We start from the raw sequence: 21,083 nt of genomic DNA on the forward strand, positions 1-21,083 counted from the left end.
AAAGCCTCATATCTCACTCGAATAGTCAGAAAAAGAGGCAGATTTATGTTACTGTGTTTGAAAAGCTTTTACACATGCAAAGCAGCTTCAAAGACCCTATTTACTGTTACACATGAGATTTTTGTCTTGTTATGTTCATGTTATGAATGAATGGTTTTGGGGATGGACCAGGAACATCAGGCTCAGATCTTTTAGTGACTAACAGTGGTGAGTCATGCCCGGGAAGCCTAATTACCTTCATATGAAAATGTTACGTCACCACAAGCACTCCAGACTGGGGATGTGGGTTTACATTGTGGAAAATGGGTCAGTTTGGTGGCTGGCTCCAGAAATTGCCTGAAAGGTGCCTAATGTTTGATTCAGTGTCCCTTTATGTGTATGAGTTTGTTTCAACTAAATCTTCTACAGATGGCAGGTTAGCTCCTCATTTGATTCCCTGGCCCCTTCTGAATACCAAAGGCCATCTTTAAAAGCTATAATAAGCTCAATCTGCAAGCAGTCATGAATATGTTAAGCTTATTATGGACAGCTCTCATTGATATGCTGAAAACCTAAGATGATTATGTTAAATTAATAAAAACAGTGACTCGTCACATTACTGTGTTCCTCAACTGGGTAAAAGAAATGGAAAAAGGCTGACTGACTAGATCTACCGTTATCATTGCTAATGAGTGAAGTAGTTTGGTTTTTCCCAGGAAGAAATCAGCTAACTAAGATGCTTGTATAACTTCTCCCATGACACATAGTCAGTACACCTTTTCTTTGACACATATCACAGGCTCAGGATGCTTTTCACCTACCCTCACTTAAACACTTTAATCATCACCAGTATTAATGTAATAACACCTTGGGGTTTTCCTTTATCTAAAGAGGAGATATCAGGAAGCCCTGTCACATGGCTATTTATATGGAAAAACTTTCCTTTATTCACTTTCTGAGAACGTTCTCCAGTTTTTCTTTCAGAGGGAGCATGGTGCAAACACAGATTCACAAAATACAATGCTGCCTAAAACAGTGAAACAGTGATACCTCAGGCAAAACAATTAATAGAAACACTCATTACTGTTCCATGACACACATTTGCTCTCTGAGTCAATTCTTTAGCAAAATAAAACAGGACACACATCCCGCCCTCTCCTCACTGCTCTCTGCCTGCAACCACAATGTTTTTTCACTTTATCACTCCATCTGGGTGTCTGTGTGCTGGCCTCAGCAGGAGCCTGAATGGAGGGCAGCTTAATACTCCAAACTCACCCACTTTGCTTGTCTGCTTTATCTCGCTCAAAAATGTCCCATGCATATAAGTATCACCCCTGGGACACCAGTTCTGGACGAGTGAACGACCGCTGCAGGAGAGAACATGACATAGATAATTGAAACTCATCCCTGACTATGTGCTCCTCTTCTCCCACTTCCTATGGCCTACGCTGCCCTGCAGCAATAGGCTGCATATGCTGTGATGACGAGTATGGTGTGGCTTGTGAATGGCAGACAGGCAGGCACAGTGAGGGGAAGCAGAGCCAGGCAGCTGTGCGTAAGTAATGCATCCTCCAGAATCTGGGTCACACTGGTCTCACACCACTTTCATATTGTCAGATTATTTCACCTACTTTTATGATTTGACGAGTCATTTTGTCCTAGATAAATATTCTGAATTTAGAGGCTGTACCTGTAATTGGAGGTTTTTCAGTTACAGTGCATCACTGTCACAGATGAAGATAAAGACAGAGGGTGATCTGTAGGGATGTTTTTGAGTTTGTGTCATGACGATGATGATGGTAATGATAATGATGTTGGTTAAGCTTTAATAACCTTTACTTGTTTATTACAATGATGCCTGGTAAAAGGCACAGCATTGGTTTTTGTACGAAATCTCAGTCATCATCATCATCATCCTCTTCATCATATAGTTTAATGTTATTTATCAAATAAAATATAATTATAGCCTAAAATAAATGAATGAAATGAAAGACTATTCATCAAGAGTTATTGGTTGCCTTAATAACATTAAGGCAACTAATAGCCCTCTCTCTTTCTCTAGTATAATGCCAACCTAAGGACAAATGAAACAGGACAACTTACTTTGCTGAAATAGCTAATATTAAACCCCTTTATAATATAAAAAACCTCGCAGATAAAAGGCAAAGACGTGAGAAGACGGTTTTTTTCACTGCTTTATAAAAGATATCAGTCTCAAGAATATAGGTTTAGTGAATTTTCTCAATTTATTAATTTAATTTTATCTTATTTTATTTAATTTTTTCTTGTTTTATTCACAAACAGAAATGTTTTGATTTCCAGGCTTATTTCCCTCTTTTGTTGATTGATGAAAAGCAAATTTTATAGAATAATATTTGAAGAAAGTCCCGTCTTTTTTGTGTTGGTATGGTATATACTACAGTATCTGTGCCACCGTACGCCTTGACGCCGCACGTTCCCCCGCAACGCCGGCGTGTCCACGCATTTACCGCGCGCGGTGTCATTCTTGAACACGCAGTCAGGTGTCGCGCTTCTATCACGCTACCGGCGACGCCCGCCCGGCTTTTTTTCACGTTCACGTCGACACGGGCATCGAAACAGCTTTATTTATTTAACTATTTTTTTTACTCATGTGGATGAAATGTATAGGAACGGATGACGTTGCGCGTGCAGCCCAGTGTGTGTGTGAGTGAGTGTGAGTGAGTGTGTGTGTGTGTGTGTGTGTGTGTGTGTGTGTGCATGCGTGGGCGTGGAGGAAAATGTCAACGTGCGGCGCGAGAGGAGGGGAAGAAGCCCAGGGCGAAGTGCAGTCTGTAGCTAGAGGATAGTACGCTATTATCAGTGGAAATACAACTTCAGCTGTAGTGTTAACAGGGGGGATAAAGTTGTACATGGTCGCCGTTTGCAGTCAGCTGAGCTCTGCATCTTGTGAGCGGTTGAGGTGAGTTAGAAGTAGCTCTCCACACCGAAGCCCAGCCTCCCTTCCTGGATGTGAAGCGAATTGGACAGCGACGTTTTAACATCAGGCCACTTGTGACCACCGGACCTCCATTTCAGGTAAGTTTGTTCGGTCTGCAACGACAGACAACTTCTGACGACTCGTTTGTAGACAGGCTGCTTTGTCGTTGTGACACACAACCGACATCCGTGTTTCAGCCACCGACCCGGCTTCATCGTGTCTGGGTTTAGGGTTTGTGTTTGCATGCTCCCTGTAGCAGCTGCCAAGCCTCATATCGACCCGGACATGGATGTGAATGCCGTGGTTTGGCTGCACGGTGAGCCCGTGTTACATCAGGCCAAAGAGGAAGTATGAAGCGTGGTGATAACGTTACCGGACACTACTGGTTAACGAAACTGTTTTACTGTCCTCCTCCTCCTTATCTTAACCGTCCCCGAGGATTCAACCTTTACCCGGTATCAGGGAGGCCACCGGTGATATATGGACCACCACATTAGTCTGTGGGCACGCCACACCAGCAATGCTACAATACAGTGCTTCACACAGAAACACCGACACATTAGACCGTGCAGCTTGGGTGCAAGGACATCCGACCTCTGTGGCTGGAGGAGGAGGATGCTGCAGCAGCCCCACGCATGTCGCCGTGGGGTGTGGTTGGCAAGCCGGACAGGCAGGCTGTTAGCAGCGATCACTCCAACTGCACTCGACCCTTTAATCTCCCATTTGACAGCTCATTATAGAGCTGAACACATTGCATTAAGCCATCCCAACATCTCCAGCATATCGCTTTACCAAAAGCAGCCCTGTGCCATGCATCCACCCTGCCCATCCGCTGTGTTTTGCCGGCAGGGATGCTTGTCTGTCATAACATTTCTGCTGCTGTAGCAGGCGGCTCTGGAGGCGCGTAAATCTGCCCCAGTGGACAGCCAACATGTGTTACACACTCACTTCTGTTTGATCAGCCTGCTCTGGCTATGCTGCATAACTATAATTCATGCTGTGCTCCCTATATGTGTTGGAAAGCTGTGCTGCAGGTACTGGAGCAAAACTATCATTTGTGTTTCAAAAAAGGTAGGGTCACTTGTCTAGTTATGATTATTTTACATTAAATTTTCACCCAGTCCTCAACCCTTCAGTCTTCTCTATGTTAGGTAAGATTTTGAGCAGATGAATTCTGCAATTCACTGGTTTCAGTCACAGTTTCCCCCTGTTTCTCCCCTCACCCCCTGCCTTTCTCCACTCTCCTCTTACTTAATTAATTTATCCGATTTATTCTTCATTCATAATCCCATCTCCCCATCCATACCCCTGCCTTCCTCAGTGTAACATTTTGAGTGACAGGCTGCTATCAGGATAATCCCTGTGGACTATAACCACAAGTGTATTTCTCTCTTTGCTGTGCTACCTTCCTAATTAACCCTTTCGTGGAGACATACCAGAGTAGTTCATCCGACATTCTTAATGTGAGTGAGGGACAGAGATGAGTAAATGTCTGCACTGTGTATTAATGTTTATGTGTTAGCCAGAGGATAAATAGCAACCAGCCAGTACTGGCCGGTGTGCTGTGTGCTAGTCAGAGAGAGAGAGAGAGAGGCGAGGTTAATCACATTACTGACTGCACTATCATGCCTTCCTGTGGGGGGAGAGGCAGCCATCACTGTTAACACACACACACACACGCACACACACAGATGCACCCATGCATGCAAAAGCATACATACACACACGGGCCAAAAACACACAATGCTTCTACAAGAAAAAGGCCAAACCGACACATTAATAGTTAAATATCTGTAGCGTAAGCAATAAAAGTAGTAATAGCATAACTGAGTAGTGGTGTGCGTAACAGAGACACAGAGCGAGAGGGAGACTTTTTGTTTATCTGTTTGGGTTGACTAGTCATTGGGGTCAGTAACTTGTAGTCATTCTGCTGGCATAGTACTTTTTAGGTCATATGCTCCACTAGTGTTGCACTTGGCTGGGTTACTCAGCCTCTCAATGGGATCTTTACAGTGTCTTAAGTGTATCTCTAGACTCCTGAGTGTGTGTGTCTGTTTGTGTGGACTGTGGACAGACCTGCTCTGACAGTCTACACTCTGCTGGTGCTGATATGCCTACAATGAGAAGGTGTGTTTCATGTCTGTCCATATGTCATACTATGAAGCATTGGAACAAATGTGAAGTATAAACAGCAGTGGATCCGTGTTTGTCCACACCCTCATTGCTGATATTTAAGATAGACTGAGTAGTGAGGAGTCTAGTGTTTGAGCTCCCATTTGCAGCTCTTTTATGTATTTAATGGGCCTGTATATCTCACTGATGTCTAGTTAATGTTTGACACTCTGTGAGTGTGAGTGTGTGTGTGTGTGTGTGTGTGTGTGTGTGGGGTCTGTGTAGCCTTGAGGAGGTCCATCTGTAAGTGTGTTATAAGAATGTGACCATTGCAAAGACGTCTGGCTACCCAACATTTTGTTCTTCATTTATAACCTTTTGTCACTCAGATAAAGAGTTAGCCTTTAAAGTATAATAGTATATATTTTTATATCACAGGCATGTAGACACAAAAAAGCAGTGAGAAATTACTCAAGCAAATGTAATATAAATGGTACATTTTATAAAAAAAGTTTTTTCTGAATGATCTCCATCAATAAGTTTTCACCTCTGCCAATTAATTTATCAGCAGGATTACACAAAAAGTACAGAACAGATTTGCACCAAATTTGGTGGAGTGATGGGGCATGCGCCAAGGAAGAACCCATTAATGGAGGGCAGATCCAGATAATTTATTATGAATTAGATTTTTTTTTCTCTCTGAAGTTTGGTTTATGTTTTTTGACATTGGCCTTGTCGGAGGTCTACGCTCTCTGAGTGCCCTTCTAGTTTATTTTGTAGTCACTTACTGACATTTGTACTTTGCATGAATTTTTTGTGAAGTCAATGTCTATGTTTAACACAACGGGGACATCCCTTGGCACTACTGTCATTTAACAACTGGACATCTCTTAGTGTTACAGAAGTTGAGATTTATTGCACTAATGCCAATACTTATTCGACCACACTTGACTTGTTTTAAATGGATGATTTAATTAACACAAATTGCAAATGTGAGGTTGTGGCAATTCTGTTAGAAGATTCAACAAGAACTGAAGCGATTGCTTGATTAATCAATTAGGTGATCAACTAGAAATTAGTCTCCAACTCTTTTAATAATTGATTCATTGTTTAAGTTAATTTTCAAGCAGAGATGCCAAATGTGATGGTTGCTGAATTTCATGTGAGGATTTTCTACTTACCCTGTTTTACAGTATATTGCAGTAAATTGAATATCATTTTGGACTGTTTGTTGAACAGAAGAAAAATCTCTCACAAAGTATGATGGGAATTTTTTTTTTACTATTTCCTTATGTTTTAGAAAGCCCCTTGAACACAACAACATAGAAACATATGATGAATTAAAGTGGAAAAAGGTGTGGTTTGATTTAGTCTAAATCTAATCTATATTCGATTGTATGGCTGTGTTACTAAGGTATGCTGCAAACTCGCAGAAAAACAAATGACTAAAAGGCTTCAGGAACACTGCCACCATAAGTCCCAGAGACAGTAATAGGTAATGGGTAATAGGTTTTATTGCCGACTGGCAGGCAGACATGTTTTTTTTTGGAAGGGCTTCAAACCATATCCAGCTGTTGAAGTAGGTTACTTAAGGGACTCAAGTACTATTGCTACTAAACATTTTCACATTCCACATTTCAATCCTTCAACTAAAAGGCAAAACCCAGAAACACCCACCAACCGCTGTAATGTTGTAACCCTATACAGACCCATCATTTCACACACTGAAGACGGATTTCCTGAGGCGGTTATGAAACTACCCATATATCTGTCACACTTTGTCCAATCTGTTCTGAAAGAATCAAAGTTAGAACATCAGCCAGTGGCAGCCAGGTACGTAGTGGTTTGGACCCTCATTTCATCTTAGATTCGTATACTGTCTTGGTGCTGATGGACACATTTTGTTGCCACCTTTTTTTTGCGTGACCCAAAGAGTCCATTTCTCAAGCAGCAATTACCTTAATTGTGAAACTCCTCGGCTGCTGCAGAGTTTCTTAACTACTTCTTTCTTACAGTCACCCTCAAGTGATTTAGCTCCATTGTTTGTTTAAGCTTATTGTCTCAGCGCAACATTAACTGCATTTAAATGGGCCTTGAAGGTACATGATTTTTGTTCCTGTATTATTCCACTTATATAATTTTTTGTGAAATATGACTTGTGATTGATTTGATGAGTCATAGTGATTTTTATGAACGTGGGGCCGTGTCAATGATATATGGGTGCTGGCAGGGATGATTTATACTGGACCGTCAGTATTGTTTGTTGAAATGTTTTACTTGCACTTTGAGGCTTTCCAGTAGAATATAAGGTAGACTTACTGTTTATATTTGGGCTGGACGAGGTAATTTAAGGTCTATGACCTGTGCTGGCTTTTGTTTACTTCGGTGAACATTAAAAGTGCTTGTTAGCTTCTTGGTACCCCTATAAAATGTTCCAGTTTCCTGGTTTTCCATGAACTATAAACTTTCAGGGTTGGCTCCTGGCTTCCAGCTTAGGAACATATGTTTCCAGGAGGCTTTGTGGCAACTGTGTGAGGTTGCTGCATGTTGATCTCAGGAGAAATCTCGACTTATTGCACATGAAACATAAACTACAGCCTATATTTTTGACCAAGGGGTCTGTAGTGATGCAAGCAAAATTTATAAATGAACTAGCTCTGACCTAAAATACATGAGGGTAAATATGTGAACAAGAAACATTGATATGCAACAAACCACTTAAGAGGTCTCTATGTTGCTTCCAGATGCTGGTAAAATGAACATACACACCTCCTCCCCATATGAAGAAAAACTGTTGAAACCGACCGTCATGCCTTTCAGCCATTTCATGTTGCTACACCTGGTCTCGGATACTGGCACAGACATGCATAACATGGTGAAAACGGTGGCAGGGTGTTTTTTTTCAAATTCCAATAGACATGATTGCACATCAAGTTTATTGACTTCTTGTAAATGAATACATGTCTGTTACTAATGTGAATACGTGTGGAGAGCTTCAGTGCCTGTGTGAATAGATGTCCGCTGTATCTGTCCCTAGTTGTTCTGTTTAAGACTCAGAGAATGTGTGCTTGTGTCAGAGCTCTCTGTGTGTGAATGATCCCTCTCTCCCCCTCTCTCTTTCTGCCTCTGTGAATGAGAGTGAGATCACGGATTGCCTCTCCTCGGCAACATCACCATGTCAGTCAGTGGGGGTGGAGGGATGTAGAGAGGTGGGAGAATGCAAGAGGAGATGGTTGGAGGTTGTTTTTTTTCTGGTAGAGGTCTGCATATTTTTGTCTGTGCTCAAGCTCTTTCCTTCTTCCTTGCCTCTCTTTTATAGGCTTAATCCCATCTCTTTCATTTGTTTCCTCCTCCATTGGCTCCCAAATGTGTGTGCTGTGTAAAAATCCATGTGGAAGAAAGCTTTCCTGCCCCCCAGCATCAGTGCATTTCTGTCTCTCAGTCAACCTCAGCTCAGAGATTGGATCAGATAACAACATCATGTGTGCCTGTACGTGCGTTTTGCAAATGTGCAGCCTCTATACGATGCAATAGTGTGTGTGTGTGTGCGCGCACCCTGTCTATGTGTGTGTTTCAAATCCACTGTGAGACTTCTCCTCCCCATCATCCTTTCCTATGAGACGAATAGAGTTTTTTTGAGAGCAGGGGTTGCCTTGGTAACTGTTATTGCCATCTGTTTATGTTGTATGAATGGTTGGTAATGTGTGTGTAGAAAAAGATGGCGGCACCTACAATCTTAATGCCTCAGCTCCCTCATTGTTGCATTATTTATTTAACAGTGAGCAGAAAGAGTGGAAGGTTACTGGGTTACAATTCATTCCAGGAAAGAGATTAGAGTCCACTTTCAGTTGAGCGAATGTGTGTCATCTCAGCAACACATCTAGAATAAAATAAGCTAAAAAATACACAACTGTAGCCGGCCTTCAAAAAAAGGCAGAGAGGTTACATTAATCATTGATTTAAATCCTTTTGTATTTGCCTTGGTTTGTGTGGTTCAGTTGTACAGTAATGCTAGGCCTGCCCTTTATTCTTTAGTTTGCAGGCCAAGAACACATCATGGAATCTCTGACCAGAGGAATGTCAAGACTCACCACAGTAAAGGATGAATTTATTCATCTACTGAAGGAAAGAAGGGTCCAGTGAGATGTTGGAGGCTAGGGACCATAACCATGGTGGCCAGACACATTTTCATGCTCCGTGTAGCTTCTAAGTACAGCCCGGGGACTGGAATAGGATGATGATAAATGACCCACGTGTATATGTTGGAGAGAAGAGGGTGCCAGAGGAGAGTGTAAATGTTAGTCCCAAAAATAGTCTGTTTTCCCCAGCCTGGAGTGTGTCATGTGGCTTGGGTCCAGTGTATTGTGCAGAATAGTTTCGTTAACCCAGTTCTTTTAACACTGACTCACCCTTTTTCCACCTTTTCTGTCTGTTTGTCTGTCTGTCTCGGTCAAACAGAAACTCTCAGCATCCTCCAGCAACGATGTAGACTTGACAACCACATGATGGTGATGCAGGGTCTCACAAGGAGGAGGAGCAGCAACTGAGTCTCTCCTCCATTTTGCCACACCTGGCACTCTTATGTCCGTCCTGACTGGGCGGCTAGAGTGCTATGTCATCATCCACACCCCCTGCGGCCCCACCCCTGAAAAAGGGAAGGAAGCCGGAGAAATCGGAGGTGATGGTTGACTCAGTGCAGACCACCAACGAGGAGCTGAGGAGCAAACTCATGGACACCCAGATTGAGCTGCAGCAGGAGCGGGGCAAGGTGAGGGGGAGGAAGAAGAAGTGCAGAAAAATGATGGCAGTGGCAGTAGATACATAGTCCCCTTTAGAAGAAGCAGAGGAAGGAGAAAGTGGACATTGTTGAAGAATAATTTAGAAGTGATCACTTATTAACACAGGCTCACAGTCATAAAGTAGAAAATGCTTTTTAGCTGCAGCTAATATTCAATACAAGTACACTTACAAGAAACTGCACTACTTATACTATACTTATAATACTTATAGTAATATATGGTTACTCATAATAAGAGTAACCATACTTATAATAAGAGCTTATTATGCATCCATTTTATTTTGGATAATATTTATCTAGGCTAGCCAGGCTAATGCTAAGTGGCTAGCATTAGGCTGCTTACATGTTTGAATGATAAGCCCTGTTAGAGGTTGAGGAATGATATTAGGCTCTTTTTTCTTTTTTTCCTCTCAAAATGATCCCATGCTTTGGATTTCCTGCCCAACATATTAAATCACTATCTAATAACTGCAGGGACCAGCCATGTAAACAATATCATCCTGTGACTGACTGAGTGTCACCACTGCCTGTGGAGTTTGATGTTTTTTTTTGCTGTCACACCCTGACCAATCAAAACTTGGTCAACTATTAGGTTTATCGGGCAGCCCTACTGCACACAATCTGGGCAAATGGATGAACACACTGGGGACTGATGATATACTGTAAATCACGATGACTGGTTGACGGGAGTATTCCTTCTTACCGTGTCTCCACCAGGTATGTAAGCTCCGTGAGCGGCTCCAGGAGCAGCGGCAGGCTCGGGAGCTCGAACAACATAAACATGCTGTGGCACTCACTGACCTGCGTGCCAAACTCCACGAAGAAAAGCTACGTGAGATAGCGGCTGCCCGTGAGACCTTGGCGCGGCAGCATGAGTCCGAGCTGGCCCGGGCCATCAAGATCCGGGATACAGAGGTGCAGAGGCTCCAGGGGCTTGTAAACGCACTGAGAGATGGAGCTGCTGATAAGCTCAAAAATGCTCTTCTTGGAGAGGCTCGGGAAGAGGCCAGGAGGGCTTTTGATGGGGAGAGGCTAAAGCTACAGCAGGAGGTAAATGGTAGCATGCATATAAGCGACAGTAATGCAGTATTGATTATGCTTCCAAAATACATTGTGGAAAAATATGGAAGTAGGACCCGTGATATCACCTAATACACTGAGTATAGTCCTAATGCTGCTTTCACACCATATCTAGTTTGTTCTTCCTTTCACAAAGTAGAGCTCAGCCTAATGTACCTCAGAACGCTCTGCTTATTGTCAATACAGCAATGCCAGTAAACACTCAACATTGGCATCAACTGTCAGTTTAAATGCCTGTCGTGGTGTTTCTTTCATATTAGGGCTTTGACCGCACAAAACTGTCAAACAAGTGTCGTGGATTGAATATTTTCTGAGGGCACTGTATGTTGTTCTCAGATAAACAAACAATGTTTTTGTGGAAAGTTGTCATTGTGAGGACATTATGTGAATGTACATGTGCATATGTACATACTTTATGTGTGTGTCATTGTTGAGTGTTGATGTGGGACTGGGTAAACCTTTGTAAATTCACTGCTGAAAAACAGGAAGCAGGATGGAAAAGCCTGTTGCCAAGCTATTGTTTCACATTAGCCTTCCAAACAAACAGGGCATCTATCATTACAGCTGTTTAATGGGATGGGACACGTGTTTATAAAAACCAGAGTATCTCTCTCTTTGTTGTTTTTGTGTGTATCAATATTATTGTGTGTGTCTGTGTCTGTGTCTGTGTCTGTGTCTGTGTGTCTGTGTGTCTGTGTGTCTGTGTATGTCTGTGTGGTCTTTTAGATCCAGGAACAGAAGACAGCCAGGAAACAGGCTGAGGAGGCGCTGGCAAATGCTCTGCAGGCTGATAAAGCAAAAGCAGCAGATCTCCGCACAGCTTACCAACAGCACCAAGATGAGGTGCATCGTATCAAACGAGACTGTGAGAAAGACATCCGCCGACTGGTGAGACCACATGCTGCTGGGAAGCATAACATTATCTAAAGTGGCCACCAGCTAAGTCTTGACATAAAAGCTACTAAATTAAAATATTGCCAAAAGACACTGTTGATGGTGACTGTAATATTTCATAGATGCTACTCAGCAGATAATCAAAACTTAGAAATTATTCAGTACATTTAACATTTATTTACCTTTCCATGCCAGTTAACAAATTCATATTTAGAGTGTCAACATACCAAGATTGTCTAATATATCTTAAAAACTCAAATATTCATCATTAAATAAGTAGTTATGATGTAACATTTAATTACTTATTAAATGTTTTACATGGAAAAACTGAGCTAATCTGCCTCATCAGGACTGTGTGTGGTTTGACCATGACTGTGGCTCGGCAGAATAAGCAAACAATCCCATAACTATCATGACATTTAAATTAAAATGTTGTTAAATCCTAATTGGTGCAAAACTAACAGATTGAGAAAATAGTTTTTCAGGTCCTTTAAAATTTAAGACCATATATGATTACTTCCCTGCAGACCTCTATTGGAAAGAAAAACATGTCCTGTTATGTCCATCACAATGAGTTGACCTCAATTAAATTACATAATAGGAGGCTGTAATATATACTATGAAAAGACAGAGCTTACACTGCCTTATAAACCATATAATATTATTCCTCAGTGATAAGTTATCTTAACAAATCCAGCAGCTGTTATTTTCATAGTCCTTCTCTGTCCCAACCATATTTGAATATCACCAATGTCCCTCACACACCGACATCTGTTTTCCTGCTTCTGAAGTTCAGTCCCAGCCCAGAGTTTATCTCGTCATCGTGGCGGTCGGAGGCTAATTGCTGCACTGTCTATCTCACCATGTGGTGCTTATCTGCCAAAATAAAATCTGTATACATGCTGTTACTCATTAACCTATTACATACAGTAGGACTACAATAACAGGCATCATTGTTAGCAAAGGAATGTTTGAGACTTAATATTTGGAAACAGGAGTAAATGGATAAAGCGTGGCTGTAGGATGGATATAGGCAGTGCAGGAAATACCAGTGTTAAAGAGCTAAATGTGATGGGAAGTAGAAGTTGGAACATTTGTCAGAAGAGGCTGTGTGACATAGAGCAAGAACAAAGCTCCATAAATTAATCAGAGCTGGAGGACACTGTGTTAAAAGCTAAAACACTGTCACTCCCTCATTCTGTTCTCGGCCATTGGAGCATAGATCTTGTCAGACTGATGGAGGAGACTGTGGGTCACAGGAGTAAGAACTTTATTACACTTAGCCTAATTGTTCACACCGAAATCAACAGAACAAAAACAAACTTTATTAAACAAGATACACACACACATTGGTGTTAAAAGTGAAATAATAGCTCAAGATCAATTTGTGATGAATTTCATAATCATGTTGATAGAGTATCTCCAGCATGATCACAGAAATACCTGAAGTAAATAGTGTCATTTATTATGATTTTTATTATTATATTTTTCGTAATAATAATGTGGGCTGTTACTAAGTTTAAATGTAAAACTGTCTGACCACCATTCACCACCCTGTTGCTATTCGTCCCTCTCGTAGATGGATGAGTTGAAGGCAAAGGACCGGGTGGTGTGTGCTCTGGAGAGAGAGTTGGGGGCGCAGGCAGGCTACGCCCAGAAGCTTCAGCTCCAGAAGGAAGCCCTGGATGAGCAGCTGGGCCAGGTACGAGAGGCTGAGAGACACAACCACGGCAGCCCAAAGAGAGAGGTGGTGCCTGGGCTAGGAGACAACACGGACCTGCTCAACAACCAGGTAAATTCAGAAACAAGACCAAATGTACACATATGCATCTGAACATGTGCATGAAGGCCTGAATACACTTGTAATGTAACAGGAACTCTGAAATGTGCACAATCTTTTCTAATTCATGATTAAAACTTTTATTGGACTTTAAAACTTTCAAACATTAAACTTTATCTGTAGCACTATTCTGTTTGTGTTTCTCTAGCAGGTCTTCTACCCCACAATTTTAGTTTTTAAGGAAATTCAGGGACACCTGTAGACTTTGAGTGAATCTATAATTTGTTTCTATGGACATGTAAGACTACCTATCATATTGGAGGTCTCCACACTGTACTGTATATCTGCCCACTCAGTCACAAATGCACATACAGCTCATATATTGATGAGAATCATGTGGATATACTGTGTATACTGCACAGGTTCACAGTGACAATGTGACATGCCAACTCATCCATCATCCAATCACACCCCCTCTCCCATCCATCTCCATTACCTGCCTGCCTGTCTGCATGTTTTCCCTTTGTTCAGTTTTTGTCTTCCTCCTCTTCTCCTCTTCCCCCTGCTCAACAGGAGGTGGAGGAGCGTGACACGAGGAGGTTCCAGCTGAAGATTGCAGAGCTCCACTCCGTCATCAGGAAGCTGGAGGACAGAAATGCACTGCTGGCCGACGAGCGGAATGAACTAGTGAGGAACACACATGCAGAAGTACATACGTGCAGTGATTATAGGCATGCAAACTGTGGCCAGATATACACACATAAAAACAGATAAACATACAGTACATGCCTATGAAAGCTTTATTAAAACATCTCATTTTCTAACTCCAGCCCTGATCTTTCCTCTCCTGCTCAAACTTTGTGTGACTAGAGGGGAAGACTTAAGATTACAATGTTTCCCTCCCGTTTCCTTCCTCTGTCCAGTTAAAGCGAGTCCGAGAGGCAGAGAGCCAGATGAAGCCCATGTTTGAGAAGAACAAGCGCCTGTCCAAGAAGAATGACGACCTCTTGCAAACGCTGCAACGCATGGAGGAGAAACTCAAGAACCTGAGCCGAGAGAACGCTGAGATGGTGAGCTGCACCCAGCATGTGGTTTACCTCTGCTCTCTGTTGTCTCTCTCTTCTTTGTAGTTAAAGATGAATTCAAAGTTCAAATACTAGTAGAAAATAACAACTATTTTAGCTTTCATCTGTTGAGAAAGAGGGGTTTTGTTGTGGTACTTTCAGTGTCACTGAGAATTTAATTAAAATAGAAACAGGACCTCTAGTGGCCATTTGAGGAAAAGCATGAAATAATTCTCTTCAACCACATTCGGCCTCTCCTTCTCTGTCCCTCCCTCAGAAGGAGAAAGCCTCCTCCTCTCGGCCACCCTCACAACAACAAGCCATTCAACCGCAGCTCAAGCGGCCGAGTTCCCTGACAGACCTTAGCCATGCCCACGAGGAACAGGAAGTGGAGTTCCTCAAGCTGCAGGTTGCTGAGCAACGTGGCATCATTGACGAGCTCACGCAGGTCAGGATTTTACTCAAACCACCAGGACTGATGCCTGTTATACCTTTTACATACAGATTTCATCCATTTCTTTGATTTCACCCTGCCCGAAGTCGGGGCATCACATTACGAAAGTATTTAAAAGCCCCCAATTGCTGCTCCTCTCTGCCTTTTGGATCCCTCTGGATTACGAAAATAAGTTATATATTTTCAGGAGGCTCAGTGGTTGTGTCTGGTGGAAAGTGTTTTTGGCTTCCACAAATGTCTACACAATCTCGAATTCAGCAGAGATTTTCTCATTTATTCATCTTCTCCCATTTTACCCTCCCACATTATTGTCTTTACCTTCCCATCACAGCCCGACTCGTCACAAGGTGCTAATTCCCTCATTTTCTAGAGCTTCAACCCACATGCTTTATTCCTGTGATGCTATTGTTTGCTGTCCACCATTAGCAATTAATCTCAGTTATTGGAACAGTTTGGTTTTCATTTCTTATGTTCTCCTTTCACCCTGAAAGTTGAAGAAACTGAAAAAATTGACACTTCTGCATGAAATATTCTGATGACAGTTAATGTCTTGACTGAATTGTGTGAAGGTGGTGCAGCTGATTGAGGCATGTCTGAATCTCAAGTCTGTTGTTTTGCTCTGTGCTTGTTTTTAGGAACGTGATCGTTTGGTGATGAGCAAAAAGAACAGGAGGAAACCTCTCAAACTGACAAAAGTAAGTGTCCGTGAGTGTTTTAAAAACTCTGTTAACCCAGTGGTGTGTAACTAAGCAACTACCCTGTCTGTGCTTGACTGATGCTTAAGCACTGTTTTCACTTGATTGTGTGTGTGTGTGTGTGTGTGTGTGTGTTTGTGTTTGTGTTTGTGTTTAATTGGGCTCAGGAGACAATAATGACAGTATCCCTCACAGCTGGGAACATCACGCTGAACACGTGCAACTTCTGCACGAACCATGCCAGGCTAATGGAAAAAAAATGTTCTACTAGTGTATATTTTGTGTTATTTTAGGACCGTGAATACATTCATGAAAAAAACTACAAGCTTCATTTGTGAGCAGCAGTTTGCATCTTTGTTTATCTGTTCTTCCTTGTATGAGAATAAAGAGAGAAGGGATGAAAACAACAAATTGGGTGAGGTGAGGTGTGTTAGAAAAAATAATTGCTGTGATACTTGTGTGCATTTGAGTGTGCATGTTTGAGCTAATACCTCGGGGAACATTTTAAGCCCGGTGATGTTGCTATGAGGAGGACTGTCTTATCTCTCTCCTGCTGGAAGCAGTTTGTCACCTTGGCGCGGTGGATGCAGGTTTGGTCAACGCACCTTGGCTCTTGGACTTGCACCCAGCAATCTGTTTCTCTTTTTGGGAATTTAACACAGCAGCAGATTTCATGAGCACGGAGACAAAAACAATCTGAAGCTTGCCTTTTGATTTTTCTGCAGGAGTAGTTTGATTGTAACCAGAGGCTTTGTTGTCAGCTTTTCCATTTTGTGTAGGAGTGCGACGGAAAGCAGTTGTGCTTTGTGGACAGGCCTGCAAAGCGCTGTATAGATCAGCTGGTGTAGTCCATATATAATAAACATAATCTAGGGGTTTGTTTATAGTTACTGTTTTTCTGGTACCACAATGACGGAGTACATCCTCTTTATCCTCTACTTCTCTTCCTTCATTTGCCTGTGTGCCCTGGTTTGCCTTTACTTCTCTGGTTGCCAGGAGATGACTTATAAACATGATGGTAAGGACTCTGAGGTTTGGAAAAGTTAATACAAAGAAAGAAGTAATGGACATGCAGAGACTTGATCTGATTTGCTTAAACTGAGATCAGTGAGAGAGTGACAGTACCTGGATTAGACAAAATGTTATTGAATTAACTATTACTGTACAAATGGAAGCATTTTTGAAACTTAGTCATACGTGTGGTGTATTAGAAACTTAACTGACTTCAAAATGGGAATTCTGTCATTTGAAATCAGGTGCGATACAATCTGGTTGAATGTTTGACAGACAGACTGGCTTTCTATAAAAAATGTATGTAAGGTTTTGATTTAACAATGTGCAAATCCTCTACTCCTCTACTCCTCACTACAGAGGCATGTTGTGGAGACATATTTTGGATTTGATGAGGAGTCCATTGACTCTGAGACTTCCTCTCTCACCTCCTATAACACTGACCTCACTGACCGCACACCTGCCACCCCAGAGGAAGATTTGGAAGAGGTAACAAAATGAATTGTCTACATTGAATGAAATAATTTCAACTATATTCTATTTTTCAGTCAGCCGAAAGATGTGCTGCATAAATTTTGAGAGAACTTGCCAAAAATAAGGCAGGACATTGAAAAATAATTGACAGAATCAGAGATAAGTTAAGGTAAAGGTTTGTGTGTTAGTTTCACCCTGTCCTTCTTGGCACCACAGAGTGTTTCCCGTGAGGAGTCAGAGCTTCGTTTCCGTCAACTCACCAGAGAGTACCAGGCTCTTCAGCGGGCGTACGCCCTCCTGCAAGAACAGACCGGGGGCTCTCTGGATGCTGAGAGGGAAGCCAGGGTTTGTACCATCACTTTTCATCTCTCTGCCTCCTCTACCATTCCCCTAGTAGTTAGAGTTTACACATTTTGCAGTAGTACCTTGGAAAGTTTTCAGTTTCTATTCTGCTTTTGTCTGATTTGCAATCTGGTCCCTGATGGCTGACCTTCCCTCCCACAGACACGTGAGCAGCTGCAGTCAGAGCTCAGCAGCTGCCAGGCCAAGATCGTTGACCTGGAGAAAGCCTTGGCAGAGAGGGGGCAGGTAACAAAGACAAGGGATGGGGACAGGAGCTCTGTGGTCCTGCTCTCACTGGCCCTCCTGCATGTCTGTCTGGCTGCTCTGCTCCTGGGCTGGCGCTATGCCGACCAGGTCTTCCGCAGAATCCTGTAATGTCACTTCCTGCATGCGTGGTGTCACAGCTCTGTGCCTGCATGCTCTGCCTCACCCTCTGTCCTTCATGTTGTTGGTTATGTTTCTTGTTGGGTCTTTCTGTGCGGTCGACCACAGAGAGGAGGCCTAACCACTTTGATTCCTGTCAGCTATGAGTAAATAAATATACAAGATCTTAATCTAGTAATATCTCACATATTTCTGAATATGAAAATACACAGTTTACGTTGATTTTAGTTTATTTTATTTGTCATCATGAAACATTTTGGTCTAAGAACTAAGCCAAACCTTTTCATGCGTAGAAGAAAAGCCTTGCCTATTTTGTCAAAACTACGTATATTTAAAGAAATAATGACTTTGAGCAAGGCGATAATTATAAATACTATAAAGAATATCATGAGGAACACTAAAACTATTATGATGCATTATATCAATACTCTTAGTTTCTTCATTTGTTGTCAAATTGTTTCTTTGTGTTACTGCATTTTTACTGCCTGTTGCCTGTTCCACTCTGGCTTGATCCAGCTCTGTTATTTTGATTTGCTGCTCTGCTGTTTTTCAGCTCAGATTGCCTTCTGCTCCTCCTGTTACTGTGAACTCTGGATGACTGTGAATTCAGCTCTTTTTTCCTCTGTTATCTCAGGAGTGGGCTCTATTTATTTCTCTTAATCAATAAACTTATGCTACCGCCACTCTGTTCCTGTCTGTTTGTGTCTATGTTACATTTGCATGCGTCATTTGTAAATACAGTAGATATGTCACATGTGTTACCTGTAGGTTTTGAGTTGGCTGATTGTGTTACTGACTGTTTTGTTCATTACACGTGGTTGTCGGGATCCTTTCCTTCCTTTCCTGTTGTTGCTAGTGTCATTTCTTGCTGATGTTGTGTTTGGTTGTTATGGCAGGATTCAAAGTGGGTGGAAGAGAAGCAGTACATGCTCAGGACCAACCAGGAACTTCACGAGAAGGTAGATTGCATTAGCATATACTCAGTTTTAATGCATCACTTTATTGCCAGCATAGATACTGTGTCAAGATGTCATTGCATCTCTGTACTTAGCGTCAATCAGGGCTGAATTTCTCAACACTAGTTGTGACGCAGCACCTGAGTTACGGTACCGATACAAAAACTATGCTTTACTATGAGAAATATAAACATATATTTATATATTTTCTATAACCCCTGTTTTTCTTTAAAAGAACACGAACACACACACACACACACACACACACAAACATATATATATATATGTATATGTGTGTGTGTGTGTGTACATATATAAAACAGCAACTGTTTAAGCAAAACATTAATAAAGAAGAGTATGATTGCATGAATGATTTCAATACTCTGTGCTACTGACACATTTAACGCAGTATCAAAAGTTTTAGTTAACTTTAGTTCAATACTCACAGCGAGTGTTAATTCTGTGGATACAAGGGAAACAAAGCAATGCTACTCACAGCACGTCCTCAATCTGTGGAGAAAGGGGAAATTACAGTAGAGTAGATTCAATGCTCCTACAGAGATTGTAAATTTGGGATCACACTTGCTTGCTAATTCAAATATGTAAAATACAACTCCAGGACATCCAATATCCTTAGTAACTACTTTATAAATCAGTGAAAACACTCCATACCATTTCATTTGTGTTACAAAGATGTGCGTGTGTGTGTCCATAGATGTGTGCGTTGCAGCAGGCGGAGTCGCGGCTACAGGCTGAGGTTCAGGATGCTCGAGACCAGAATGAGCTACTGGAATTCAGGGTGCTGGAATTGGAAGTAAGAGACTGTACCAGCGTCAAACTGTCACCAGGAGGCGACAACAACAATGTCAGCTCAAGACGCAAGACCTACATACAGTGACTCACCAGACAGACAGACTGACTGACTGACTGACTGAGAGACAGACTGTTCACTGAAACTCACTTGAGTCCCCCTCTGTATGCATCTGTGTTTCCTTGTTTTGCATGGCAGCTGTGTATTTACCCCCCTCCACTGAACTGGAATATTTCTTTAAATGAAAGAATGTTGTGTTAAGATGAATATAATTTTTAATTGAATAAAAATGTATTTAAGTTCACCATCCATTCCCATCTTTGTTCATTTTGTCTCTCATTTTTGCATGTCCTGAGTTTTGTTTTCTGAATGAACAGTTATGGCTAATTGCTAATTAATAATTAAGGACATTTTAAGAGTGAGGTGTATTTTGGGTATTTTTAGTGTTGACAATTAAGTTGGCAATGTACATGTGCCGGAAAAAGTCAAGAAACCTACACAGAGATCTAATTGTATTTTCTAATAATAATAATTGCATCACCATCATTCAATCAATAAATCATATCAGTTGATTTTGAATCTGTTTATGTAGCTTTCCTGCCAGAATTTGGACATTCATAAGTTTCAGCATGTGTTTTGAATCCCTTTTTTGGTTTGGTTTGGTTTTATTATTTAAATCTATGGGTTTCCACCTCCCTCATTTTGGCAGATCCTGACCATGTTTTGAGTGTCATGTAAGTAAATCCCACATTCACTCCCATTTCCACTCTTTTACATTCAGTACCCATCATTCACATTTTGTGTGTCACTGCTCACCACCAGTGGCACAGTGTGATGAACTTTTAACATTATTGTAGTTCTGGTCGAAACCTTGTTAGTTCTGCTGAAAGGACTATGTTTTACTCTAGGTGTGTGTATGTGAGTATTAACATTATATGTACCCCCGGTAGGAGAGGGAGCGCAGATCTCCTGCCCTCAATCTCCACATGTCTACGTTCCCTGAGAACAGCAGCAGTGCCCTGCAGCTCTACTGCCACCAGGAGGGGATCAAGGTGAAAACTTATTCACAAAACCCAGAATTTTCTTCCTATAAGGCTCTTTTACACAGTTGGTATCATGTCTGGTTTTGACCTCTGTGCAGGATGTAATCATTCCTGAACTGATGAAGAAACTGGACATCCTGGGGGATAATGGGGTGAGTTCAAACACACTGTTGGAGTATAATATATATTAATACATACTTTAAAAAAAAATCTCAGCCATAGTTATAATTAATGATAACTCTACCTC

The 21,083-nt window shown here is 41.7% G+C and overlaps 1 protein-coding gene across 6 annotated transcripts in view; it reads left to right on the forward strand.

The window, feature by feature from the left end:
* Positions 1–2,445: 2,445 nt before the first annotated feature.
* The window catches only part of jakmip1 (janus kinase and microtubule interacting protein 1), a 33,952-nt gene continuing 15,314 nt past the window's right edge, over positions 2,446–21,083 (forward strand). Inside the window, exons 1-16 of one of the 6 annotated variants that reach the window (XM_056382812.1) lie at positions 2,446–3,036; positions 9,509–9,818; positions 10,566–10,898; positions 11,655–11,816; positions 13,402–13,614; positions 14,134–14,289; positions 14,526–14,672; positions 14,944–15,114; positions 15,756–15,815; positions 17,187–17,315; positions 17,517–17,645; positions 17,805–17,888; positions 18,923–18,985; positions 19,698–19,796; positions 20,744–20,845; positions 20,935–20,988. In XM_056382812.1, coding sequence (XP_056238787.1) covers positions 9,663–9,818; positions 10,566–10,898; positions 11,655–11,816; positions 13,402–13,614; positions 14,134–14,289; positions 14,526–14,672; positions 14,944–15,114; positions 15,756–15,815; positions 17,187–17,315; positions 17,517–17,645; positions 17,805–17,888; positions 18,923–18,985; positions 19,698–19,796; positions 20,744–20,845; positions 20,935–20,988 — 2,058 coding nt within the window. In that variant the 5' untranslated portion in view covers positions 2,446–3,036; positions 9,509–9,662. The remainder of the gene's footprint in view (positions 3,037–9,508; positions 9,819–10,565; positions 10,899–11,654; positions 11,817–13,401; positions 13,615–14,133; positions 14,290–14,525; positions 14,673–14,943; positions 15,115–15,755; positions 15,816–17,186; positions 17,316–17,516; positions 17,646–17,804; positions 17,889–18,922; positions 18,986–19,697; positions 19,797–20,743; positions 20,846–20,934; positions 20,989–21,083) is intronic. The other 5 variants (XM_056382814.1, XM_056382816.1, XM_056382813.1 and 2 more) reach the window with 5 other exon arrangements.

The sequence above is a fragment of the Seriola aureovittata genome, chromosome 8 (assembly GCF_021018895.1).
Source record: "Seriola aureovittata isolate HTS-2021-v1 ecotype China chromosome 8, ASM2101889v1, whole genome shotgun sequence".
NCBI classification, from domain to species: Eukaryota; Metazoa; Chordata; class Actinopteri; order Carangiformes; family Carangidae; genus Seriola; species Seriola aureovittata.